This window comes from Stenella coeruleoalba (genome assembly GCF_951394435.1).
Source record: "Stenella coeruleoalba genome assembly, chromosome: 20".
In the NCBI taxonomy this organism is placed as follows: Eukaryota; Metazoa; Chordata; class Mammalia; order Artiodactyla; family Delphinidae; genus Stenella; species Stenella coeruleoalba.
This window is the reverse complement of record NC_137166.1, coordinates 45350374-45378277: the sequence shown is the minus strand read 5'-3', so window position 1 is coordinate 45378277 and position 27904 is coordinate 45350374. Positions and strand designations below refer to the sequence as shown.

The 27904-nt window shown below is 52.5% G+C and overlaps 1 protein-coding gene across 1 annotated transcript; it reads right to left on the bottom strand.

Annotated features, from left to right (window-relative positions):
• CATSPERG (cation channel sperm associated auxiliary subunit gamma) lies at positions 1–27904 on the bottom strand. The gene is made up of 26 exons (XM_079907585.1): positions 26961–27904; positions 22206–22350; positions 21728–21854; positions 21492–21564; positions 20343–20498; positions 14923–15094; positions 13556–13693; positions 11421–11540; positions 10782–10832; positions 10547–10676; positions 9898–10009; positions 8783–8941; positions 8594–8706; positions 7594–7807; positions 7193–7255; positions 6904–7090; positions 6701–6819; positions 6478–6558; positions 6334–6390; positions 2968–3124; positions 2701–2764; positions 2463–2558; positions 2104–2193; positions 835–927; positions 646–745; positions 1–561 (listed from the first exon to the last, which is right to left on the bottom strand). Exons 1-26 carry the CDS (start codon positions 27354–27356, stop codon positions 277–279), a joined length of 3498 nt encoding a protein of 1165 aa, XP_079763711.1. The 5' UTR covers positions 27357–27904; the 3' UTR covers positions 1–276.

The following is a 27904-nucleotide window of genomic DNA, read 5'->3' as shown; positions in this document are numbered from 1 at the left end:
CTCTGGGGAGGGGCTGAGTAGGCAGGCACACAGAGAAGCCAGTATTTACCAGTTTGGCACAGAAGGATTTTGATATTTTATAACTTATGTGGCTGAGTGGTACAAACTAATTGAACATGAGTCCTCACAAGGTCCCGCAGCTGGTGCTGAAATGCAAAGTGAAAATTCAAGCAAAATGGGAGAAAGGCCTGGGATGAGCGAGCCACAGGTTGCATGTTCAAAGTGGCCCAGGAAACGAGGGATGAGGGTGGGTGGCAGTTGGGGCAGGTAAGAGGCTCAGGATATTGGCTTCTTCCTCAAGGTTTCCTTAGTGTCAGTCCTGTTCTCCCCTGCCACCTTGGAGACAACTCTGGAGATGCCCCCAGAGCTCTCCCCAGATTTGATCCCAGAGGTGTTGCTGAAGGCCCCGGTGTCGGAGGCGATACTGTAGATGTAAGATTCCCAGGCGATGATGTTGTTGATCTTCCAGCAGAGGACGTTGCAGACCTTCACCACATAGGGCGACAGGAGGCAGGAGATGACGTAGAGGATCACCAGACCAACGAACAGGCTGGCTGACACCTGCAGACACCACACAACAGGCATGGGTGGGCAGCCTGGGGGCCCCCATCCACGCAGCAGGGCAGCTCCAGGGCAGCCACTCACCATGAGGATGAGGAAGGCCCGCCTGGCACTGAGTGGGAGCCCGTGGATGTGCAGCTGGAAGGTGAGCTGGTAGTCGCAGTATGTGCTCTTGTCCACACCTCTGTTGGGGGATGGGGTTCAGGATCGGGGGAGGAGGCGGTCACCCCACAGGAAGCCCCTGAGCCCACCTGGGCCATGTGTCTGGCTCACCTATTGCTCACCAACACCTTGAAGAAGAACTCGGAGGCAAAGATGCTGTGTGGAATGGTGTCATGGCACGGGGAGTTCTCCATACAGAGCCACCTGGGGGCCCAAGTTCAGGCACTTGTAGTACAAATCATGCCTAGCACGTGCCAATCCCTGACCTTCCCCTCTACCCCACAGACTCTGGGTGAGTACTAACTAGGTGCGATCTCCTCCCTTTCTCCCTGATTCACTCCTTCACCCACTTCAGCCAGTAAGGCTGACCGAACCCCTCCCAGGTGACAGGCTGTTTGTTCACTCATTCATTTCCTCACGTCTTTACATCTCCAGCTGTCAATTCCTCCGTTACTATGCGTTCATCTAGATTATGGATGGTATACCTATTAGGTGCCACCTCCTCATTTATTCTTTGCTACCTTTATTCCTTCATCCCACAAGTGAATCTGGAGCAGCTACGAGGTACAAAGTCACATCTTCATTCATATATTCAGTAAACACAGGTTGAATACCGAATAGGTGCAAGTTGGCTACTTTGTTCATTCATTCACTTCCTTCATTTGGTCATGGCATCATTTTCTTCCTTTCATTATTATTATTCCTTTCATTATTATAGGGCCAGTTACTGAGGCCCTACATGCTTTTTTTTTTATCGGCGGTGCCTCACAGCTTGCAGGATCTTAGTTCCCCGACCAGGGATTGAACCCAGGCCCCCCTAGCAGTGGAAGCACTGAGTCCTAACCACTGGACCACCAGAGAATTCCCCCTATACTAACTTATTCCTTCATTGTTTTATTCATTCATTAATACTTCCATTCAAATGTCAATAAATGTCTACCATGGATGAATTAACTTGTTCATTGTCTCATTCAACAAATATTATTTGTCTATTCTGGACCTGGACTATAAGGGAGACAGACCCCACAGGGGACAGTGACAGCTCAGAGGGGTAAGGGCTGGGAAGGAGGAAGCACAGGCAGAGGGGTCAGGGTGAGAATGGGGAACGTACAAGAGGACATGAGAGCAAAACTGTCCCATCTAGAACAGTCAGAAAAGTCCTCCTGGTTGAAGTGGCATCTGAACTAAGGCCTGAAGAAAGATTAAGAGGGACCAGTCCTGCAGACAGAGGGTCCAGCTTGTGTAGAGATCGGTCTCATTTGAGGACCGCAAAGGCAGTCAGTGTAGCTTGAGGACCAGGAGGTCTCCCAGAGGCAGAAGGGATGGACAGGCCCGACAGACTGTAGGGGAGAAGGGGGCGTGCAGTCGGCCGGCACTCACTCAATGCCTAAACTGTTGTGGGACAAAATGTTGAAGGCTGAGTCCTCGGTAGTCGTTGTGTTTCTTGTGGTCCAGATGAGGCTGCCAGTCCTGTGCAGGAAGCGGTAACCTCAGTGGGGCCGGGGCCTCAGCGGGCAGAGGCCCCAAAGGGAGAGGGGGCAGTGGGCGGGATTGGGTGAGCGGAGCCTCCTGCCGTGGGCGGGGCCGAGTATGTGGGATGCTAGGAGCCTGGGCTGTGGGTGGGGCCTGAGACACCAAGATGGGCGGGGTTTGCAGCCCAGGGTTGGTCTGTGGCTGGGAAGATGCAGGGGCCTGCAGGGGAAGAAAGGCCGATTATGGGCCCGGCCCACAGGGATTACTTGTCCAGGGGGCTGTTGAAGCGGTAGATATCCTCCTCGCTGTATTCCTTGATGGTGTCCAGGGTGGGCCCGCCGCCCACCACCTTCAGCACGTAGCTGCCGGGAGCAGAGGTGCGCACGGACTGTCCAAAGTCCTGCATCACCTCTACCACCTCCACCCCCACTTCCTCCCCCCTTCTCCCCACCCCCCGACTCCCCACCTCACTCCTGTCAGCCGCTGGCTTGGCCACGACTTTACCTGCCCTGAAAACTGCCAGAGTCTCCCGTCACCAAATCTTGGATCAAGAAGAATGGGTAGAAGACTGTGGGGTCGGAGGAGTTGAGGCGGGGAGGAGAAATTAGCTCGGAAGTGGAGGATGGAGAGGGGAAGAAGGAGAGACGAGTGGTCCAAGGGGAAGAGCAGAGGGTGCTGGGGCAGTGAGCGGGCAGGGAGGAAAGGCCTGGGAGGGCAAAGTAGTGGGGGCAGAGGACACTGAACATTGAGAGGAGGGGGCTGGACACGCACTGTCGCGGAAGAGGAAACAGGGCATCTCGGGGTCGACGTGCACGCAGTCAAAGTAGTGTTTGTTCTGCAGGCGGTTGTACTCCAGCGTGTAGGTGATGTCAAAGGCAAGGCGCTTGCCTGGGGGGCAGCCGATAAGTACTGGCACCATCAGGTTGCCCTGAATGGGAGGAGAAAAGCCTGGCTCTAGGGGTGGGGCAGGGAAGACGCCCCTCCTCCCACACACACCACCCCTACCTGCCAGGCTCACTCTCACCAGAGGGCAAGGTGATCATTATTATGATCGTTAAAACAATAATAACTGCAAACACTTAAGCAGCTCTTGCTATGCACAAGGCACTGAGGAATGGCCTCAGTGCCTTACATATTCAAATTTATTTAATCCTCAAAACAACCTTGTATGATACAGACCATTAATATCTCCATTTTAGAGATGGCAAAAGGGAAGCACAGAGAGGTCAAGTCACTTATTAATTATCCAAAGCCACACAGCTGGTAAGTGGTAGAGCTGGGATTCAAACTGAGACAGGTTGCTTCCAACTGCCTCCAGAATAAGACATACAAAACCACTAACACCTGCACCTATGAAGCAAGGACTTGCAAGGTTGAGGGAATTCCCTGGCAGTTCAGTGGCTGGGACTCCGGGTTTTCACTGCCATGACTCCAGGTTCACTCCCTGGTCGAGGAACTAAGATCCCGCAAGCCTCGCAGCATGGCAAAAAAAATTAATTTTTAAAAAATAAAATAGGGCTTTCCTGGTGGCGCAGGGCTTTCCTGGTGGCGCAGTGGTTGAGAGCCCGCCTGCCGATGCAGGGGATACGGGTTCGTGCCCCAATCCGGGAAGATCCCACATGCCGCGGAGCGGCTGGGCCCGTGAGCCGTGTGGCCGCTGAGCCTGCGCATCCGGAGCCTGTGCTCCGCAGCGGGAGGGGCCACAACAGTGAGAGGCCTGCGTGTCGCAAAAAAAAAAAAAAAAAAAAAGATAAAAAAATAAAATAAAACAAAGGGCTGAGGTTGAGACTGAATTCTCAGACAGTAGAGCTGGGGGAAGCATGGGGTATATGAGGGAAGTAGAGCCCAGGATGGGGGTTAGGGATCTGGGAACTCCCGTGACATTGTCATTGGGAATGAAAGGCTTCTGGCCCATTCTGGGGGTAGGGCCCAAGGATTTCACCCAATTGTCAAAAGGACATGGACATCTGGAGACTGTGGGCTGGGCTTGATGTCTACTGCGGAGAGGCGTCGTGGCCACAGATTAAGCAGTTCCCATGCTCGCCTGAGCCAAAGACTTTACACCTATCAGCCACTGAATCACTGGGGCGTCTAATGGGCGTCTCAGATTCAATCTATCCACAGGCCACCTCTGTTTATGGCGCCTCACCCCTGGAAATTCAGGCTAAAAAGCCTTGGCCTCATCCTGGAAACCTCTCTTTCTCTCACCCCCACATGCAGTCCATCCAGAAATACCGTTGTCTCTAAACTTCAAAATAGAGCTATTCCCTTCCCCAAACCCCCAACTCCTCTGCTCCACCCTGGCTGGCCCATTTCCTCCCTGCTCCCGCCCCTCCACCCAGGCTGTCTCCCACATGCAGCCAGAGGGACTCTGTGAACACCTGAGTTGCTCCTCTGCTCAGATGCCTCCCATGTGACCTGCCCATCACCGCTTTGACCTCATCTCTCTCCATGGTCCTCCTTGCTAGCCCTGATCCAGCCATGCCTGCTCCCTGCTGTTCCTTTAGTCTAACACATGAAACATACTCCTGCCTCCAGGCCTCTGCCATCTGTCCCCTCTCGCTGACATGCTTTCCGGCACATAACTGCATGCTCACTTCCTCCCCTCCTTCAAGTCTTTGCTCAAATGTTTCCTCCTCGGCCAGGTCTTCCTTGAACCATCCTATGGAAAATGCTAACCTACCCCAGGCCCCTTGCTCACTACTGTTTTCTCCTAGCACCCATTGCCCTTAACATACAATATCTTTTATTTCTCTTGCTTATTATCTGACTCTCTGTTCTGGGTTGAATTGTGTGTCCCAAAAAGATATTAGGACCAGGGAAGTCCTAATTCCCTGGTACCTGCCCATGTGACCTAATTTGGAAGAGGGTCTTTACAGATGTAATCAAGTTAAGATGAGGTCACACTGGATTAGGGTGGACCCTAGTCCAATGACCAGTGTCCTTATAAGAACAGGGAAATTTGGACACAGACGCATAGGGAGGAGGCCTTGTGAAGATGGAGACAGAGATTGGAGCAATGCATTTACAAGCCAATGAATGTCAGGGGCCATCAACGACCACCAGAAGCTAGGAGAGAGTACAGAACAGATTCTCTCTCAGCACCTCCAGAGGCCCGCGAACCGCAAAAAAAAAAAAAAAAAAAATGGAGATGTTAACTTTGACTTTCTAGGGTTAAGGTAAAGACCTTAAAAATAATGCATATCACTAAGGATAGAAGGAAATTGTTATTGGGCCGAGGTCAGTCACTCTTCCTTGAATTTGACCCCAAATATTCCATGTGATCCAAGGAGTTGGGAGCTGTTACAAGCCCCCCCCCCTTTTTTTTTTTTGTGGTACACGGGCCTCTCACTGTTGTGGCCTCTCCCGTTGCAGAGCACAGGCTCCGGACGCGCAGGCTCAGCGGCCATGGCTCACGGGCCCAGCCGCTCCACGGCATGTGGGATCTTCCCGGACCGGGGCACGAACCCGTATCCCCTGCATCCGCAGGCGGACTCTCCACCACTGCGCCACCAGGGAAGCCCGACAAGCCCCTTTTTTTAACTGCCCTGGGTCATACAAACCCAGGAGGAAGAAGCACCAGGGTCTGTCTCCTGGAGAGAGGGCAGGGAAGTGGGTGAGAACAAGGCTTCCTCTACCACTTATTAGCCCCCAGGGTTACTCTGAGCATTTTGTCTGCATCTCTCTGAGCCTCAGTGTTTGCCTCTATGCAAAGGGGATACTGCATGTGTAAGCAAGTGAAGAACCAAGGACCCAAAGGCTTGAACAAGGCACATGTGAACAGGCAAAGGAAGAGTGAGGTATGAAGGAAGGGCCAAGCTGGCCCACATGCCGCCTTTGTGCCAATTGGAAAAAGAAGCCCTGTGTGGCAGATACTTTCCTTCTCCCTGCAGAAAAGTATCAGAAGGAACATACAAGCTTGCGTGCAACCTACACTGAGCAGCCCTTTCTGAAAACACGAATGGATTAAAGGAGGGAGCGGGTGGCTGGGCGGGTGAATGATGAAAATGGACGAGAAAGAAGAAATTAGGAAGGCATTCAAGGAATTCCCAGAAGGAGCCCTCAGGTTCTGCCCTGTTGAGACTCGACCCAACCCCTTCCCTCCCAGCACAGGGCCCAGTACCCCAAGTCCAATACTTGCATGCGGGGCCCCTGGTTCGTGTTCTGGAAGCAGTGCCCGGACGAGCCCACCACCTGTGAGTAGGAGATGATGACTGGTGGACCCCACGGGCCCAGTCTTTTCCCTTATCCGCATCCCTCCCCTCCAGGCTGGGAACGCACCTTGAGGAGCATGGAGGTTTTCATGAGGTGATGTCCACTAATGCCCTGATCAAAGCAAAACCTTTTATCACTGAGCGTAACCTGGGGGTGGGGGCAGAAATGAAGGGGTCAGCGGGCCAGCGGGAGGACCCAGGGACAGTTCAAATAACCGCGGGCTTCTAACAGGTCCACTGCCTCAGTAGCTCCGCCGTCACCTCAGCTCCTCCCCTCCACCTGGTCTCACCCAGAAAAGCACCGAGTTGCGATTAACAAGGACCTCCTCCTTCACCACCGCCTCGATGCATTCCGGGTCGGCCAGCACCACAGCCAGGCCCACCTTGCTCTGCAGCTGGAAGGAGGGGCCTGCTTGGAGCAGAGGGAGGGGTCAGGGCGCCGCACCCGACAGAAGCCCCGCCCCTAAGGCTCCACCCGGCCCCGCCCACAGACCGTGCAGGGGCTCCGGCTCCCGGGCCGTCAGGAAGACCGAGAAGCGGTAGCTGGTGCCCTTGTCCAGGAAGATGCGCTCGGGCAGCTCGTTCTCAGCCTTAAGGTCGTAGATCTTTTCGTAGCTGGCCATGTCAACGTGCACACTGCCAGCGCTCCGCCAGTTGCTGGCCAGGTAGAAGTAGTAATCCTGAGGGACGGGATGCGGGTCAAAGACAGTGCCCGGACAGGGGGACGGTGAGGGGGGATCCGGGCTCGGCCCTCCCACCGATTCGCCACCCTCTCCACGCACCTGGTCCTGCTTCTTGTTCTTCCACCAGCGCCAGGTGGGGTCGTGCACCGGGTCCGCATATGGCTGCGGGGACCGCCAGCACCTTGAGGGGGGCCAAGGGGCGTGCCCAGGCAGGCAGTATCCTCCGAGCCCTTCCTAGCCTCAGTCCCAGCCCCTGACCCTGAAATCGGCCTCAAGCCCCGCTTTCAGCCCGACCGCCACACCCCCAAAGCCATCCCCCGTGAGCCGTGCTCGACCCCCTCTCCAGCCCGCCTTAGCCTCGGACGCACCGAGGCGGCTCTGCTCTGCTCCGCCCTCCGCGGCGGTTCTCCCGGCCACGCAGGCCTTGCCTTCTACGGCTCTGCGGTCCCGCCTCACACAAGACCCGGCCCCGATGGCCCCGGCCGCCGCCAGGCGCCCACCTTGTCGTACTTCGAGTGCAGCCAAAGCAGGTAGTAGACGAGTCCCTGATAGACAGCGAGCGAGTTGTCGCTGTGGAAGCCCCCGGGCTCCAAGACACGCGGCGGCTGCGCCCGGTAGCGCTCCTGGCGCGTGTAGATCTGCGGGTTGGGCAGGTCCCGTAGACGCATCACCGTGAAGGGGCAGAAGTTGGTGAAGGAGAGCGTCAAGTGGCTCCTGAGCGGCGGTAGTGGAGGACGGCGGCTGACTTTTCCGTGCGTGCACCAGGAGCCTCCGCAGGCCCCCTTACCAGCCCTGCGCTGCTGACTACTCAAGGCTAATCCATCCCTGCCCTTCCCCCTCAGCCTCAGCCCCTGGTGCCCCTGCACACGTTCACGTGGTCGGCCCTCGGCCGCACAGGCCAGAGTCCTGGACCTCATCCTAGACTCTCCCCCACCCCCTCCACGGTACTCCACCTCCAAAGTGTCCTCCCCCCTCCCCCTCCCCCCGCTGCCTCCCTGGCCTCCTCTGCAGGTGAGCAAAAGGATCACTGCTGAACACAGTAAAATCTGACCGTGGAGCCCCTCCCCTTAGTCCCATGGTGGTTCCCCAGGCCCCTCAAGATGAAGTCCAAGTTCCTCCCTGTGACCACCAGGCTCACCTTGTCCACCCCGCCACCACTGCACTCTAACAGCACCGCATTCTCTCAGTTCTTTGATCAGGCAATCTCCTTTCCTCCCCGGGGCCTTGGCACATGTGGTTCTCCCTGCCTGAAACACCCTGCCCCATGCTATCACCTGGTCAATTCTTCCTCACCCTTCAGGTCACAGCTCATGCACCTCTTCCTCCTTGAAGCCCTCCCTGATGCACCCTGTCCCCAGGCTGGGTCAGACCCCTCCTTTGAGCCCAGCGGTTGTCACTGGGGATGGCTTGATCTCCACCCCACCCCCACCCCCCGAATGGGAGCTTCCCACAGGCAGCGCCTAAGGCTCTGACTGCTGCTGTGGTCCAGTATCTCCTCACCCTTGCCGCTCCAAGAGGTAGTCGTTGCTGATCTGCTGGTGCATCAGAAGCTGCTCCACAGGCACAAGCCTCTTGACGAGCCTGCCCTGCTGGTTGTCTATAAGGTACACCAGCTGCAGCGAGAAGGCAGGGCCACATGAGCGGTCCTGCAGCTTCCCCATGTCTCCCCCATAGTCCCCCGCTTAGCACCTGGTACAGTCCGTGGTCTTCGTAGAAGAGGGTGACCATGGTCTCATTGGGGGCGTAGAGAGAGGACTGCTGCATCACCTGTAGGCTGACGTGCACCTCCCAGCCCTTGGATGGGAACAGCTTGTACACCTGGTAGCTACCCTCCAGGAGGTACCAGATCTGGGGGTGAGACAGCCGGGTGTGTGTGTGTGAGGGTCATGGGCCCTGTGACCCCCACCTCTCGCTCTGCCGAGTGTGAGGGCCCCATTCCCTGAGGGGTGAAGCCTGGGAGTTCACCTCCAGCTGGGATCGGGTAAGCCATCTCTCTACTTCCCAGACCCAAACACCTGTGCTTACAGCCCTCACTCGCCATGATAAATTTCTTCAGTGTTTTAGTCTACTTGAGTTTCTATTACTTGCAATGTAACCATTCCTAATATATACACTCCCTGGAGGCCTGGGATCCAAGGAATGAGCCCTCGTTTTTCCTTCTCACTCTTTGCACCCTCCCCTTGGCCTCAGTTTCCCATCTCTGCACTATTGCCCACCGTCTCATCCCCCAACACATTTTGCTCTAGATCTCACCTCCTCCTTAGCTTCGACCTGGAGGATCCCCTCCAGCCTCCAGCATGTCCCCCCTCCAGGTGGCCTCCTCTGTGAAGCCCTCACTGACACACACACCCCCAGACCGGGTCTGAACTTCCATAGATGCTGTTTCCGCACTGCAGCCCTGGCTGCTCTGAACCATCACAGTCTGGGAATGAGTCCATCTTCCCAACTGGACTGGGACCCTGTGAGGGCAGGGCCCAGGACTGATTCATTGGCCACTGTGTCTCCAGCACTGGATCAATATTTATGAACTGAACTGCACGATGGAATGAAAGAGGACCCCCTCTGGAAATGACATCATGACTCTGAGCACAGGTTTTTCACTCTGCTGAGTGACTTTGGAAAGATACTTATCCTTTTTGAGTTTGAGGGTTCTCAGCTATAAATGGAGCTTTCGTTGCCCTTCCCCTGGGTCCCTGAGGACGTTCCCTCTCCTGGGCCCCTTTACCCTGACAGGGGAAGAAGGGAAACCCTTGGGATTTGGGGGTGGGCAGAAAGGAAGTGGGGAGAGGGGCAGGGCAGCCCACCTCCTCAGTCTCTGTGACAATAGCCGTGTCCCCATAGAACGAGTTAACCAGGTACTTGATGGACAGCTCCTTGGGGAAGTCCGCCAGGTAGATGAAGTTTTTACTGTTATAGCTGCAGGGGCAGAGGTGGGAGGTAGGGGCACCAGGCAAGGCCCTGGGAAATATCTGCTTCCCCAACTAGGCCTGACACGATGCAGGAACCATTTACTCAGTTCTCCACCAGCCTTGTGAGAACACGCAAAGGAGGCCTGGGACTCTAGTTTCTGCGCCACACTCCAAACCCTCTGGCTGACCTGCCCATCAGTGAACAGGAAGGTTCAACCAAACTGGCAGTTTGCCAACAGCCCATGGAGTTGGCTCTGGGACCCCTGGATTCCTGAGGGGTGAAAAGCATCCTTACCTTTCCCCAGACAATGCCGTTCTATTGTTCACATAGGTTAGGTCCTCATATCAGGTTTCATCTAAGAACGGGCTCCCAGCTTTAAACTATCAGCTTCCCCCATCCCATCTCTGCCCACCCCAGCTCATTTTTCCCCCATCACAGTCCTGGTAACTTCTGGACTTGGGCATACTCTGAAAACTTGGTGACTTCAGAAAGGACCCCCACCCTAGTGGGGTTGGGGTGGCCAAATTGTACCCGGCCGCATACCTCTGCAGGAGGAAGTTGCCCCAGATGAACAGCAGGTTGTTATACGGGTTGTAGGACATGCCCTTGGGTACCATCGGGAAGTTGGTGTAAGACTCTGTCCCTAGGACCATCAGGAACTCCAGGCCTCGAGCTGGCAGGGGCAGAGGCAGAGTGGACACAGCAGTGAGGTGGGGTCACTTGGGCCCCTCCTAACCTCCCCCCCACTTTTTCAGCCCCCTCTTCCCTCCCCTCCTACCGTCAGGGATGAATTCCGGGATGGTGTAGAGGACAACCAGGTAATCACTGACTACAGGTGGGGAAAACACAGCAAAAATCTCCTGAGGCCCTGAGCTTTCAAGACCTGAAACTGAGCAGGTCCCCAGCTCCCCAACCCCTCCCCAAACCCTCCAACAGCTTCCCGTTTGGGCCTATTAATCTTTAGAACTTCTTTATGTGAATAATAAAAAGACACTTCCTCTGAGAGGATACAGTCCTGTTAGGGCGGAGGACCTGCCTCCCTCCTCTGACTCCTTGGCTGGGGAACACCAGGCACAGCCTCAACAGCTGTACACGGCAGCCCTATTCTCACTTCATCAAATCAAATCAAATCTCTTCACTGTGAGCCGCAAGGCCCTTCCAGCTCTGGCGTCTGCCCACATCTCCAATCTCCCTCCTCCCCTTTCCCCTCTGTTCTAGTCTCATTGACTTCCTCTCAGGCTCTTCAGCCCAGACGGCCTGTTCTCCACCACTGCCCCTTACCTAGCAGTGGCACGAGCAACGTTTCCCTCCAGCTGTCTGCTGGGCACAGATTCCAAAGGATGGGCCCGCAGTTCACACTCCGAGCTCCTGCCCCTTCCCGCTCAGCCCCCTGCCCCCGCCGTGGCGCCCCATTTACCCAGGTCATAGCTGACCACCTGGAAATACTTCCTGGTGGAGGGGTCTTCGATCTCCACCAGCAGCAGTAGATTGTAGTCACCAGCAATGAATACGGCCCAGGTTATGGAGCAGTTGACAACTGGTAGGGAAGGCAGAAGTCCAGAGCAGCCCCCAGATCCCGTCCTTCTCCATAGTCTCTGTGACTGCCACATCTATCCCAGTGACTCTCCACCCATCCCCAAGAAATTGCCCATCCTGTCCTATGACCTCTCCCACCCTTCGCTGCTCTCCCACACCTTCGATTTCCCCCCAACCCCCCCAAACCCACCCCACCCCCTGCCCACTGCAGACCCATCTGGGAGCTGGGTACCTAGTATCCCACTGCACACGGACCGCTGCCTGGGCAGCAACTCGAAGGACACGCGGCCATCTGCAGAGCAGGGCAGGTCAAAGCTCAGGCCCTTCCCAGCCTGTCTGGCACCCCACCACACCAGCTCTCCAATTATGCCTGTGCCTCCTTCTTAGTCCCAGGATTCCCTGGGGCAGCTCTCACCCAACTGGCCTTTCAGTCATTCACAACTGGCCTATCAGAATATGTCTGCCAGGCTTCCCTGGTGGCGCAGTGGTTGGGAGTCCGCCTGCCAATGCAGGGGACACGGGTTCGTGCCCCGGTCTGGGAAGATCCCACATGCCGCGTCCGCGGCTGGGCCCATGAGCCACAGCCGCTGAGCCTGCGCGTCCAGAGCCTCTGCTCCGCAACGGGAGAGGCCACAACAGTGAGAGGCCCGCATACCGCAAAAAAAAAAAAAAAAAAAAAAAAAAGAATATGTCTGCCTGGACTTCCCTAGTGGCGCAGTGGTCAAGAATCCACCTGCTAATGCAGGGGGCACAGGTTCGAGCCCTGGTCAGGGAAGATCCTACATGCCACCGAGCAACTAAGCCCATGTGCCACAACTACTGAGCCTGTGCTCTAGAGCCCACGAGCTGCAACTACTGAGCCTGCGTGCTGCAACTGCTGAAGCCCGCGCGCCTAGAGCCTATGCTCCACAACAAGAGAAGCCACCGCAATGAGAAGCCCACACACTGCAACGAAGAGTAGCCCCCACTCGCTGCATAGAGAAAACCCGCACGCAGGAACGAAGACCCAACACAGCCCAGAATAAATAAATAAATAAATTCTTTAAAAAAGTTTAAAAAAAGAGAATATGTCTGTCTCTGGTCACAGTATTTGGCTCAGGTCTGAGCATGTGACCCAGAATGGGCCAATCAGAATGCACCCTGGGATCTGTGCCAGAGCCAGTGGGGAAGAGTCCACTCTCACTCTCTCGGGGTGACTCAGACTGGTGGGAGATGTGAGCCCCAAGTTCCTGAAGGCCATCTCTAACCCTCGCGAGGGGAGTATCTATCTGAAAATGAAGCCAAATCACAGGGCTAACAATGATAAACCCTTGAACAGTACCATGTCCCTAGCACTCTCCTAAGACCCTATATATGTCTATTTAATCTTTATAGCAACACGATGAGGCAGGTGCTAGTTAGTACTATCAGCCCCATTTTGCAAATGAGGATATGAGACCAAAAAGAGAGGTTAAGTCACCTATCCGGAGCCGCCAGTGACTTGAGCTGGTGTGTTAGAGCAGTCTCTCTCCAGAACCCGTGCTATAATCCCTATGCTATACTACCTTGCCAAGAGACAGAGTCCTGAGGATATACCCTGTAAGCCCCTGGATCCAGCTATGCCTGACGTTGGCTCCTGGTCTTTTCACTTATATGTCTACACATTTTTTATGCTTAGACGATTTTTAAAAAATTTTTTGGCCATACCGTGCAGTACGTAAGTATCTTATTTCCCCAACCAGAGATCGAACCTGTACCCCCTGCAGTGGGAGCCCAGAGTTTTAACCACTGGACTGCCAGGGAAGTCCCTGCTTAAGTGATTTTTGAATTGGGCTTCTACCCTTTGAAACCAAACACATTGTGAAAGACACATAACACACCCCAAGCCCTGCCCCTACAAAGGCGTAAGCCCATATCGACTCACAGGGAGAACCTCCAGCCTGGGACCCCTCCTGAAGGAATATGGTGAGGGGTGAGGGCCTGGGGTCAGAATTCTTAGAAGTGAGAGGGTACAGAGGTACCAGGTACCAACCTTACCCGTGATGGTCCCAAAGTGGACGTAACCTTCGTGCTTGCCAGTGGTGAGGGCCATGACATACTCGGAGCCATTGCTATGGAAATGCACAGGGCACAACTTCTTGATGCACTCGTTAGCCAGGACACGGACCCATCTCCCTGTGGGGGCCAGCACAGACATTTGGGCCTGGCACCTGCGCCCCCATCCACATTTTCCAGGCCTTAATGAGCCTGTTATCTGTCTTCTCCCACTGGAGTGACTGTTCAGTGTGGCGTCTGAGGGGCCCTTGGTATAGGGCCCCAGCTGCCTTTGCGAAAATCCCCCCACCCCCGCTCACACTCTGCCCACAAGGTTCAGATTGGGCTGACCCCACTCTTCTATTCCCCTGGCCAGAGGATGGATTCTGAGCTGGGCATGTGACCAAGCTGGGCAAATCAGAGACAGTTCTCAGCCTGCAACCGCTAACAAAGAGATATTCTTTCCTGCCCCCCACCTCCACCCCCGGCATAAAAGCCTGCAGTTGCTGGATGGAGTGGGGGCAGTACCACAAAGATGGGCCTAACAGCTGCAGTGAGCCCCGAGATCCAGCTGTGCCTGAAAACAACATGCTCCTGAGTTTTCCAGCTATCTAAGCCAATAAACACCCGTCTTTGACTTAAATCTCTTTTAACTTGGTCCTTCCCACTGTCAAAGTGCCCTAAGAAAGAAAGGGAGAAAAATAAAGCTGTTGGGAACACTTACTAACTAATGAAATATGGGTTACAGTACAAGTTTCTGTGACTCTGTAAGTTGACATCTTTCATTTAGATAGGGCAGGGGCAGAAGGTGAGAAGAACTAGGGCTTTGGTATCATTTAACAGATGAGGCTGAATCAGAAGTCTCTCTTTTTCCTCTCTGATCAATCTCCCTCATGGCACTGCCTCTCCAACGGCCCATCTCTGTTTCTCTCTTTGTACGTCTTTTATCTGACTCTCTGCCACTCCCCAACCCCATTTCTCGCTTGGTATGCAACTCTCTCCGGTTTGTCTCTCTCTCTGCACGTGTGTGTGTGAGTGCGCGTGCACCCGAGTGTCTTGCTCTCTGCTCCCTCCCTTCACTCTCACACCTCTCTCTGCCCTTAGTCGGTTCACAACTCCTGGGAAGGTCTGGATGAAAGCCTCACCCCAGCATATAGAGGGTAGGAGGAGGCCCCTGCAGGGTGGCAGCGATGCTTCAGGGGCTTGGGAAGTCCCTCCAACATCCCCCTCCCCACTCATGGAAATTCCATTCCCAAGCGTCTCCAGTGATGGATTCACTGAGGTGCCCTCCCTGGGGCTCCAACAGGCAGGCCCCCTTGCCTAGGATGCCAAGGACACACGGGTATGTGACCTGGCCAGGGCCCCCTCACCGCTGCCACGGTTGCTTTCGTGGAGTGTGGTATAGGTGCCCGTGAAATAGTAGATGAGCTGGTTCTGCCGAATGAAGAGGGTGCTCTCGGTGGCGATGGCATCATAGATGGTAGCAGTGAAGCTGGTCTGGGGGCAGTAGAAGGAGCCTACCCAGCAACTGTCAATGCTCAACTGCAAGGGAGTAGAGCCGCTGGTAAGCAGGTGGCCTTGGTCTCAGCCCCTGTGTCCTCCCTTGCCTCGAGGCACCAGCTCTGACAACTGCTTGGAATGAACACATGCGGCTGCCCCCAGGGTCCCCTCCCTGCGCACACTGCAGCAGCATCTTGGTGGCCAAACTTCCCCTGCAAGCAGGTGACCCAGGCCAGAGGCAGTTGGGGCTTTCTGTGCTCCCTAGAGTTGGGCAGTACACAGCATACTCAACAGTGCTCAGCAGTCCTGGTTCTCCGGGCCACAGTCAGGGCTGTACTCACGTGGATCCAAAAGATTCTAAGTTTGCCCGAGGCACACTTTTAATAATCCTATTCTACCTCGAACACGATTGGCTGTCAGGCTGACACCATCTGAACTTATGACCAATCACCAGCACTGGCAATATCACTAACAGTGGGAAAGTACCACCAATGAAGGGCCTAAAAGATTGAGTCTACCCAGGATCGAACTGGGCCCCCTGCAGTGGAAGCATGGAGTCCTAACCACTGGACCACCAGGGAATTCCCTGGTTTTTGTTTTTGTTTTTTTTGCTGTACGCGGGCCTCTCACTGTTGTGGCCTCTCCCGTTGCGGAGCACAGGCTCCGGATGCACAGGCTCAGCGGCCATGGCTCACGGGCCCAGCTGCTCCGCGGCATGTGGGATCTTCCCGGACCGGGGCACGAACCCGCGTTCCCTGCATCGGCAGGCGGACTCTCAACCACTGCGCCACCAGGGAAGCCCTCTTTTTTTTTTTTTTTTTTTTTTGAGTCTAAGTTTAACCAAGTTTCTAGAGCTCGCTACCAGTTTATAGGCAATATAGGGTGTTACGGACAGAATTTATATGTTGAAGCCCTAGCCCCCATCATGACTGTATTTGGGCCTTTAAGGAGATAATTAAGGTTCAACAAGGTCATAAGGGTGGGGCCCTAATCCTATCAGACTGGTGTCCTTATAAAAAGAGAAAGAGACACCTGAGATCTCTCTCTCCACTCATGCCCACAGAGAAAAGGCCACGTGAGGACACAGTGAGAAGGTACTTTCTGCAAACCCAGGAGAGAAACCAACCCTGCTGACACCTTGATCTTGGACTTCCAGCCTCCAGAACTATGAGAATATAAATTTCTGTTGTTTAAGCCACCCAGTCTATGGTATTTTATTATGGCGGCCTGAGCAGACCAATACATAGGGTCAGAGGAACAAGTTGTAATCGATTTTGTGAAGAAGCAAACAGCCAAATTCTATGGGACAAAAGGCCTGGTTTCTTAAATTGCCTGAAAAAATGTAGGGTATTAAAAGACGTAACAACTAAATGCAACGTGTGGGTCCTGATTCAAACAAAGCAACTGTAAAACACATTTTTGGATCATTGGGGAAAATTGACTATGACCGGGTTAGATGCTATTAAGGGGTTACTGTTAATTTTGCTGGGCATTATAATGGCATTGTAGTTTTATTTCTTAAAAGTTCTCATGTGGGGCTTCCCTGGTGGCGCAGTGGTTGAGAGTCCGCCTGCCGATGCAGGGGACACGGGTTCGTGCCCCGGTCTGGGAAGATCCCACATGCCGCGGAGCGGCTGGGTCCGTGAGCGTCCAGAGCCTGTGCTCCACAACGGGAGAGGCCACAACAGTGAGAAGCCCAAAAAAAAGTTCTCATGTGTTAGGGATACTTCCTCAGTTATTTCCAGAATTTACAGGTGAATGGTATGATGGCTGGAATTTTCTTTAAAATATTCCAGGGAAAAAAAAATAGTGGGATTAAAAAAAAAAGGCAAAATGTTAATTATTGAAGCTGGGTTCATTATACAATTCTCTACTTCTGTGTTTGATTGAAATTGTCCACTAAAAAGTGGAATTTTTCACTAACTTTTCCAATAAAAAGCATATATCAAAGTAACACTCTAAGTTCTGATGCTGAGGGAAATTTCATCAAGTTAAGGGTAACAAGTACATTCTCACTTCCCTACCCTATTCAGCACACAAAAGATTTCTACAGACTACAGACATTGTTGCTGTGCCCGGTGAAACTAGCCTCTACCCTCTCAATGTGTCATTTTGATTGGTTGTCATACTTCATCTATTGCCCTGTTAATATTTAAAGTGCTGCCTCTGTTTTCTGGAAGAAATACTTGGAAATTTTCTTTGTTAAACCAGAAAAGGATCATCACATCTCCCTTCTCCCACATACGTGAGAAAAAGAAAAGCTGTGAGTCAGCTGGATTTCTTATTTGAGCAGAGCTTGAGAGTTCTGACTCATTTAACTCAAAAAGCAGCATGGTGGGTGTCTCTGGCCGCAGTGATTGAGTCAAGGTGAGCAAATGGTGAGCCACACCAAGTGGAAGGAATCTTGGGATTTGGGGGTTAGAGGGTAATGGGAAAGATCTTTCCCACTGGATGTGGGCCTGAGATGCAGCCTTTGCAATTCCAAGGACAGAGATGTTTGAGCATAAAGTCAATACAGAGGAACCAGGTCCGAGAGATGGAGAGAGAGCAACTCAGTCTTGGTGACATTGTTTGAAATCCTGGGTCAAGCCGGACCTGAAGTCCTGAATATTTTGGTTACACAAACTTACAAATTTCCTCTTCCATTTTTGGCAGGTGGCTAGTTGGGCTCCCAAATCCCTTTCTCCCATATTCTTTGGTAATTGAGTTTTAGCAGGGCATGTGCCACCCAGATAGAAATTATACTTCCCAGCCTCCTTTGCAGTTGGATGTAGCCGAGCAACTAATTCCTCAGTAATGGAATGTGAGTGGAAGTGAAACTTGCTTAAGAGAAAATAGCTTGCCCTTCATTTCTGCTCCTTCTCCTTCCCAGTTGGCTGGAATATGGACGTAGGCATGACCCAGCTCTGATCACACTGATGAGATCAACACCTGGGGCCTAGAGGATGGTAAAGCAGGAAAATAGAAGGGACTGTGGTTTCTCACTTCTGAACTGTTTGGGGAATGAGCAACAGCAACTATTTAAGCTATTCTCTCTCAGGAGTCTCTTTGTTACAGGGTTTTTTTTTTTTTTTTTTTGGCCACCCAGCTTGCAGGATGTTCCCTGACCAGGGATTGAACCCAGGCCATGACACTGAAAGCCCAGAATCCAAACCACTAGGCTACCAGGGAACTCCTGTTACAGCATCTAAACCTGACCAACTCAGGGCCGAAGAGAGCCGTGTAGGGGGAGGATTCCTATGGGACCCTAGGGGCCGTCTAGAAGGGAGTGGTGAGGTGAAACAAGAGGAAGGAAAACAGAGAGGAGACAACAATATGGGGAAAATCCCTGTGATTAAAGAATGAGAATAAGTAGGCTTTGATTTTGGAGTGATGGAAACTTTTTGGAAACAAGAGTTGGTGGTTGCACAGTATCAATGTAATCAATGGTACTAAATGGTTCACTTTAAAGTGGTGAATTTTAGGGACTTCCTTGGCGGTCCAGTGGTTGGGACTTCGCCTTCCAGTGCAGGGGGTGTGGGTTCGATCCCTGGTCGGGGAGCTGGAATCCCACGTGCCTCGAGGCCAAAGGGCCAGGGCATGGAACAGAGGCAGTGTTGTAATAAATTCAATAGAGAGTTTAAAAAAATGGTCCACATCAAAAAAATCTTAAAAAAAAAAAAGTGGTTAATTTTATGTTTCATCTTGATAAATTAAAAAGAAAAAAAAAGAACAAGGATGACTGAAGTTCAAATTGCACTTTTCATTCTCATGACATAAACCGCCTTCTCTGTCCTCCAAATCTCTTCAGCAGAATCCACATCGGCCACATACTTCCTGTGGGTGTGTTTGGGTCAGGAGCGTGAAAACTGAGCAAGGTCTGGAAAGACTTGGGCCAGAACCGAGAGAGCTGACCCAGGACAGGGAGACTGTCAATGAAATGAGATCAGTAGAAGCCGGAATTCATGGCCAGAGGGACCTGAGAGAACATTAGTCCACATGGGGTTGTCAGAAATCACGTGCGGGGCTTTCAACCTTAAGGGGAGGAGGCTAAGGCAATCTTTTGGGGTTGCTGTCTGCACAGCTGTTATCTTGGACACAATTAACAACCAGCATCTTATCCCCCCAACCTGTGGCAAAGCTAGCCTGATTTCACTCTGGGGGAACCATCCTTTCTCTGCCTCTTGTCTCGGCTGCCGTCCTCACTAGGATGGATCTCATGACCTGTGCTAAGCCAGCTGTCACATTCCATTCTTTTGGGACACATGACTCAAGCTGGGCCAATCAGGACAAAGCAAACAAATTTCAAGGGTTTTTTGTTTGTTTGTTTGTTTTTAAAGTTATTTGGGAAACAGACGCTCCCTTTCTCTCTGCCTGGGAGTTGGGATGATACGAATCACACTGAGGATGGAGTTAATCCAGAAGAAGTGGAACCGAAAGCTGGAGTCCTCATGTGAGCCCTGAATCAAGCCAGGCCTGCAGGCTGAGCTGTGTCTGGGCTTTGCAGTTAGGCACACCTACTAAATCCATTTCTCTGCTTAAACCAAACTGGTTTGCAGTTCTGCCTACAGCTGCAGTTAATTCAAACGTGTTTGTCATTCACACCAAAAGAACCTTGCTTCAGACACTCCTTCCCTGTTCCGGGAATAATATAGGCTCACAATGCTGAACTTGAAACCCTAGGGGCCAGACGTGTATCGAAATTCAGAATTTTCCAGTTTAGAAGGTAAGATGGCACATATATACCATCCAAACCCCAGTGGGGTCTGGGGCAACACCCCATAATCAAACTCCTTAATATTTCTGCAGGGCAGCATCTGAATATTAACACTAAATGGAATGCATAAAGACTAAAAAAAGTAGCCTTTGTTAGCTCAGGTCGGAGTTTCTCAACAAATACATTTTAGCCCTAAACTTCTGAAAACGCCGTTTCAAAGATTTTGGATTTCAGAACTAGAAATGGTGGACCTATAAGTAATGATAGCTTTGACTCACGTAGTGCTCATTCTGTGTCCGGCTGACATTAATTTATACCATCCTCGCAATGGTCTGTGAGGTAAATATAAGTATTGCTCCCATTTTACAGATGGGGAATCTGAGGCCCAGGTAAAATGACTTGGCCAACATCACACAGCCAGGAGGTGGCAGAACCAGGACCTGAACCCAGGCTGTCTGGTTGCAGTCTTGTCTTTCATTCATGCTATTTGCCTCTCATTGGTGGTAGGTCTTTGGGGACTTTTCTCTGGTCCCAGGCCCCCCCACCATTTTAGGAGCTGAGGCCCAGACCACCATCTGCCCTACATCAACTCACCTCCACGAGAAAGAAGTCCTTGAAGTTTGTGTCAGTCAGCAGGATGGCCTTCTCCTCAGGGATGCCGCCCAGGATGAACACAGGTGCCTGGTCCACAGTGTACCACAAGGGCCTCGACGGGACATTCACAAAGTACCGGGGTATCAGATTGAAGAGCTGCGGGGCAGGGGCAGGAGGGCTGCTCAACACGCCCCTCCCTTCCCTCTCCCACGGTTCCCTCTATTTGCCCCATCGCCTCTCTGATCTCATCCCCCAGCACTCTCCCTCTCACCCACTCTCTCCCGGCCACATGGGTGTCCCGCTCCTCAGAGCCTTTGCACAGACTGCTCCCTCTGTATCCCCTGGTAGCCACGTGATTCCCTTTACCCAAATGCCAAGCTTCTCAATTACGCCTTTTTTTTTTTTTTTTTTTTTGGCCACGCTGCGCGGCTTGTGGGGTCTTGTGGGATCTTATATCCCCGACCAGGGATCGAACCTGGGCCCTCCGAAGTGAAGGCACAGAGTCCTACCCACTGGACTGCTGGGGAATTCCCACCAGTTATGCCTTTCTTGAGCATTCCATTAAACACTGCCGTCCCCTCCTGCCCAGACCCAGTTCCCCTCACTCTGAATTCTCTCCAGAGCACTAACTACCTTTTAACCTACTACAGAATTTACCTGATTTCATGTGTACTGGTTTGCTGTCTGTCTCTCCCACTAGAATGTCAGCTCTAAGAGAGGACAGGGGTTTGGGTCTATGTGTTCACTGTTATGTTCCCATGGTGCCACACTGTGTGCTCAGGAAGTGCCTGCTGAATGAATGAATGAATGAATGCACTGTGGTTAAGAATATGGGTGCAGGAGTCAGGCAGACACAGTTTCAAGTCTCGTTCCATGTGTACATGCCGAGAGCCTGTGGGCAAATGGCTCCACCCTTTTGGGGCCTCAGTTTTCTCCTCTTTAAAATGGGTATGTGAGAGTACCTTCCCTCACAGGTCACTGTCAAGACCTAATGTGATTGTGCATTTAGCAGGGCACGTCGCCAGGGGGCCAGCACACAGTAAATGCTCTGTAAATGGAATCCGCCGCTCGTTTGGGAAGTACTCAGGGCCCCAGCCTACTGTCTTTAACCCCCTCTTCTACCCTTCCCACCATCCGGGCCCCCCTCACCTCATTTCCCACAGTGAATTGGAGTGTGTTGTCTCGCTGTCTCTCCAGGAAGCCGTTGATATTCACCTGAAACCTGGCGGTGGGTGTGGGGCATGCATTCCAGCTCCTGCTACAGCTCACTGCCACCTCCCTGTCCAGTTCCCTCCCTTTGGGCTCCTCCTGTCTTCTTTGGGGATCCAGGGATTAGGAAGCCCTTCCCAGAGACTACCCCCTGCCCCAGGTTTGGGAAAGGGCACCTTTTATTGGGAATGAAGGGCCCCAGGCCGTTGCTGCTAACGTCCACGCGCATGACCACGCTGCCGTTCTTGATGGGCATGGGTGTGTACCAGCTCATGAGACACACTTCCTCTGCATTACACCTCTCTGCTGGCAGGCAGGGGGTACTGAGGCTGCTGGGGCCTTCCAGCAGCAAGCCCCCGAGGCCACAGACCACTGGGATCCCCCTGCAACTCCCCACGCCTCCCCTCAGCCATGGACCCCACTGGGGCCTCTGTGCGGTCCCATCTAGGCCAAGCAACCTGCTGACGCCTCCCCAGGCCCCCCTCCAGGTCAGACACCTCTGTGAGGCCCCCAACAAACCCCCACGCCCACCAGGTCAGAGGCCCCTTTGATGGTCCCAGCCTCCCCTCAAGGTCATGAACCCTGCTGAGGTCCCTGGCAATGCCCCCACATGCCCGCCATGCTGTGACCCCTCCAGGAGCCCTCCAGGCCCACCTCTGCTGCGGAAGGGGGCTGCCTCCATCTGGATCTGCAGCTGCTCTATCTTCCAGCGATGGAAGTTGACTGGGGACTGGAAGGTGACCAGCACCACCGGCTTCAGCCCCGTCAGGTGGCCCTTGCGGACCAGGGCCTCAGAGGACTGAGGGCGAGATGGCCCCACAAGTGTGTCCTTAAGAGAGCCTGTGGGTCCCGCTGCCTTGACCTTACCTTTACTAGCCTGTCTTCTCCCTGGGGCTGGGTCAGGAGAGCAGACTCTCCACTGAGGGAAGGTTAGAGAACATGGTTTAGGTTTGGGGCTGGGGCAGGGGATGGGCCAGGCTAGGAGATGAGCAAAGTGCTTTGGGCTGTGGAGGGAGTCAGGAGGTCTTCCTGGAGGAGGCGAGTCCAGAGCAAGGTCCTCAGACAGAATTTGGATGTAGGGAATGCATGGGGAAAAACAGCATGGGATAAGCAAAAACGTAAAGGTGGGAGTGCCTAGCACCCAAAATACTAGCAGCCTCTTCCCTCACTTCAGGGATTTCAAGTCCCATTCTTGAGGCTTCTACCCCACCCCCTACCCAGAGAAATTAGAGTCTCTGCCATCGCCACCAGGTTTGTGGGCTGGGGCCTGGGGCTGAGGGTGGGATGGGGCAGTTAGACAGAAAGGAACTGGGGAAGAGGGTGACGGGGCAGCCAGGGACAACCTCCCAGAGATGCCAGGATCCTGGCTGGGCTAAGAAGGGAGGGCAGGGCTTGAGCGGAGATGGAAGGAGAAGATAGGTGTTCTAGGGTATAGAACAGCATTAATTTTTTTTTTTTTGGCCACACCGTGCGGCATGCAGGATCTTAGTTCCCCAACCAGGGATTGAACCCGTGCCCCCCGCACTGGGAGGGCCCACTGGACCACCAGGGAAGTCCCTAGAATAGCACTAGCAAAGGCTTGGAGGCATCCCCAAGAGACAGCTGTGCTCAAGCCACTGTGGGCAGGGGTGTGGGGGCAGCTGTGAGATGCGGGCGGGAGATTTAACGGGTCTGACCCCTTTTGCACAGGCCTTCATCCTGAGGAATGCCTAGGCCGGGGCCCTTTCAATCCTGTCCCCTACACCGGCCTCAGCCCTGCCTCAGGGTTTCCAATCATAAGGTAGCAGGTGCTGGTGGGCGGGGACCTCCTCCCCGTCAGGGCTACAGTGGCCTTGACCACCCTGGTGCTGTCCACCCTCAACTCCTGCCCGGACTGAGCATCAGCCCCTTCCCTGTCTCCTTGCTGCTGCCCTGCCCCCCATTCAGCCTGTGAACACCCGAGTCCCATCACATCCCTCCTCTGCTCAGAACCTTCTCATGGCTCTACCTCACTCAGGGGGAAAGCCAGGTCCTCACTATCTCCTCCCACTCTCCCCCTCGCTCACTCTCTTCCAGCCACACAGGCCTCTGGTCGGTTCCCCATACACACTGGCTTCCGTCCTGGCTGTTCCCTCAGCCCAGATGTTTTCCCCAGTTCTCCGCATGTGTGTCCCTCTTCATCATTCCAGTCTCTGCTCAAGCTTTTCAGAGACCTTCCCCAACCACCCCAGCTAACACCCTCCTTTCTGACATATCACCTCATTTTATTTTCATCTTTGCACTGATTACTGTAATAAATTATTTTATGTATTTACTTGCCAATTGTCTGTTTCCCTGGTGGACTGCATCCAGAAGAAAAACCTGGCCACGTTGTTTATCATTGTACTGCCTTCCCCACCCCGTTGTGAAAAAAAAAAAGAGGATCTGACTCAGAGCAGGTGTTGCATGAACAGAAAAAGGAATTCACAGATAAGGAGAGAAGGCTCATGGAGTGAACTCTCTGCCCAGGGTCACACTCTAGAAACTTGTTGCTAGCATTCACTGAGCCCTGTCTATGAACCAGGCACTGTGCTAAGTGCTTCACACTTATTTAAGCATTTTATGAAGTGGGTATGATCATTATTGGACCCTTGTTAAGGATGAGGAAACTTTGGTACAGAGAAGTTAAGTAACTTGCCTGAGATCACACAGCTATTATGTAGCAGAGCTGGGATTTGAAGCCAGGCAGCCTGGCTCCACAGCCCAAAGGATTCACTATCATGCTATACTTCCTCCAAGTAACGTTAGCTAATGGCAGATTCAAACCCAGGTCTGTAGCCTCCAGAACTTCAGTTCTAGACCACAACATTCTACTGTCCTCAGAAAGCTTACTTGAGCCAAAACAGTCTTAAAGAAGAACAAAGTTGGAGGACTCAAACTTCCCAATTTGAAAACTTAATACAAAACTACAGTGATCAAGACTGTGTCGTACTGGCATATGGATAGACATATAGAGCAACGGAACAGAATTATACCCAGAAATAAACCCTTATACTTATGGTCAATTGATTTTTGACAAGGGTGCCAAGACAATTCAATGAGGAAAGAATAATCTTTTCAACAAATGGTACTGGCATAACTGGATATTCACATGTAGAAGTTGGACCCCTACCTCACACCATATACAAAAACTAACTCAAAATGGATCGTAGGCCTACACGTAAGAGCTAAAACAAACAAACAACTCTTAGAAGAAAACATGGAAGTAAATTTTCGTGACTTTGGTTAGGTAAAGCCTTTTTAGACAACACCAAAAGCACCAGCAACAAGTGAAAAAAAATGATAAATTGGACTTTATCAAAATTAAAAACTTTGGTGCTATTGTATGATACGTGAATTATATCTCAATAAACATAAAGCTTTTGTGCTTTAAAGGACATCATCAAGATAGTGAAAAGACATGGAATGTGAAAAATATTTACAAATTATATATCTGATAAGGAACTAGTATCCAGTATATAAAAAGAAATTTTACAATGCAACAGTAGAAAGACAAATAACCCAGTTTTTAAATGGGCAAAGGAGCTGAATAGACGTTTCTCCAAAGAAGTTAAATGGCCAACGAGCATATGAAAAGATGTTCAACATCTCTAGTTACGAGGGAAATGCAAGTCAAAACCACGCTGAGATACCATTTCACACATACTAGATACTAGACATACCAGATGGCTATAATCAAAAAGATGAGCAAGAGCAAGTGAGGATATAGAAAAAACTGGACCCTTCATACATTGTTGATGGGAATATAAAATGATGTGTAGCTGCTTTGCAGAACAGGCTGGCAGTTCCTCAGAGGAGAAACAGAGTTAACATATGACCCAGCAGTTCCTTTCCTAGGTATATAGTGAAGAGAACTGAAAACAGATGTTTACACAAAAACTTGTACAGACATGTTCGTAGCAGCATTATTCGTAACATCCCCCCTCAAAAGTGGAAATAACCCAAATGTCCATCGATTAATGAATGGATAAGCAAAATGTAGCACATCAATACAACTGAATATTATTACTCAGCCATAAAAAGGAAATACTAACGCATGCTACAACATGGAGAAGCCTTGAGAAGAAGTCAGATACAAAAGGCCACATATTGTATGATTCCATTCTTTTTTTTTTTTGCGGTACGCGGGCCTCTCACTGTTGTGGCCTCTCCCGTTGTGGAGCACAGGCTCCGGACGCGCAGGCTCAGCGGACATGGCTCACGGGCCCAGCCGCTCCGTGGCATGTGGGATCTTCCCGGACCGGGGCACAAACCCGCGTCCCCTGCATCGGCAGGCGGACTCCCAACCACTGCGCCACCAGGGAAGCCCCTGATTCCATTCTTTATATGAAATGTCCAGAATAAGCAAATTCATAGGGGAAAAAAGTAGATTAGTGGTCTCCAGGGGCTGGAGGGATGGGGGTACAGGGTTTCCTCTTGAGGTGATAAAAATGTGCTGGGGGGACTTCCCTGGTGGCGCAGTGGTTAAGACTCCTCGCTCCCGATACAGGGGGCCCGGGTTTGATCCCTGCTCAGGGAACTAGAGCCCACATGCTGCAACTAAGGCCCAGCGCAACCAAATAAATTAATTAATTAATTTAAAATAAAATGTGCTGGAACAAGATAATGGTGATGGTTGCACAACTTTGTAAATATACAAAAAACTATTGAACTGTATCCCGCAGCTTGCAGGATCTCATTTCCCCAACGAGGGATGGAACCCGTGTCCCCTGCAGTGGAAGCTCAGAGTCGTAACCACTGAACCGCCAAGGAATTCCCGAACTGTATATTTTAAAATAGTGAATTTATGGTATGTGAATTATATCTCAATTTTTTTTTTTTTTTTTTTTTTTTTTTTTTGCGGTGCGCGGGCCTCTCACTGTTGTGGCCTCTCCCGTTGCGGAGCACAGGCTCCGCGGCCATGGCTCACGGGCCTAGCCGCTCCGCGGCATGTGGGATCCTCCCGGACCGGGGCACAAACCCGCGTCCCCTGCATCGGCAGGCAGACTCTCAACCACTGCGCCACCAGGGAAGCCCTATATCTCAATTTTCGAAAAATATTTTCTTCACTTTATTGAGGAAAGTGTTTTGTTGTTGTTATTTTGTTTTGTTTGGCCGCGATGTGGGGCATGCGAGATCTTAGTTCCCGGACCAGGGATGGAACCCGTGTCCCCTGCAGCGAAAGCGCGGAGTCTTAACTACTGGACCGCCAGGTAAGACCCTATACGTCAATTTTAAAACATGGAAATAGAAAGCTTACTTGAGCACCAACTATGTGCCTCGTGGGATACTGGGAATTTTCTTGAATCTTGAAGGTCCCTAGGGTCTGGTGGTGCCACCGCTATTCAAATGTTAGAGATGGAGAAACTGAGGCCCCAACAGAATGAACCCACCCCCTCTGCACCCACTCACCTCTCCCTTGCAGGAGTAGTTGATCTTCAGGTAGTAAGGAAAGCCCAGGTATGTCTGCAAGGAGAGGGTGGGCAAATGTCCAGAGCCCAGTGGGGTGCAGGTCCAGGACCTCTCCCGTTTGCCTGACACCAGTCCCCTCACCTCGTCCGGGTCGATGGGCGCGTCCACTAGCTGGCTGAACACTTTGTCCACTGTGTACAAGGGCTCTTGATCGACGAAACGATCGCTCGCGTCCTTCTTGCCTACTGTCTCAAAGTTGTTCAGGACAACTTGCCAGGTGCACTCCTGGGTATTCTTTATCGCCCACAACCTCCACGGTGCCAACAGCACCACCAGCAGTGCCCACAGCGTCTGCAGGACTCGGAGCCTCGGCCACGCAGGGCCAGCAGGGAACATCTCGGGGCAGTGGATAACGTGGCTTCAACCTGGAGAATGCGGAGGTCACCAGCCTGCAAGACTGTTCTTGGTAGGCGCCTTCTGAGATCCCGCCTCGCTCCGGTGCTTCGTCCAGTCCCTGCTCCTGGCCCCGCCTCTGCTCAGACGCTCCACTCCTACTTTTGCTCCTCGCTCCTCTCCTGCTCTTGCTCCAGGCTCCACCCTTGCTTTTGTTCCTGGCTCCGCCTCTGCTCCAGAACTCGGCCCTGCCCCAGACCCTGCATCTACTACACTTCTGGACCCCGCCTCTGCTACTACTCCAGGTCTCGCCCCTCCTGTTGCTCCTGGCCACGCCCCTACTCCTGGTTTCGTCCGGCCTCCTGGCCTCTCCCCTTAACCTTGCCCCACACTTCTTTCCTCTTGCCCCTGCTCTGCCTCCCACCGCTACTCTTCACTGGGTCTCGGTTTCTGTTTCTCGATTTAGCTGCGCCCCACCTATTTTCCCCAGTTCCTCTGGTCGCGAACCTGCACGTGGCTCCGCCCCCACTTCTTGCCCCGCCCCCCACTTC

Bases quoted from the DNA above. Each gene is read 5' to 3' on its own strand.
- CATSPERG (XM_079907585.1), bottom strand. From the start codon at position 27,356: ATGTTCCCTGCTGGCCCTGCGTGGCCGAGGCTCCGAGTCCTGCAGACG. The intron at 10,833-11,420 runs GTAAATGGGGCG...CCCCACCTGTAG, and splicing joins GGTGGTCAGCTATGACCTGG to TCAGTGATTACCTGGTTGTC. The intron at 10,010-10,546 runs GTATGCGGCCGG...CTGCCCCTGCAG, and splicing joins GGCAACTTCCTCCTGCAGAG to CTATAACAGTAAAAACTTCA.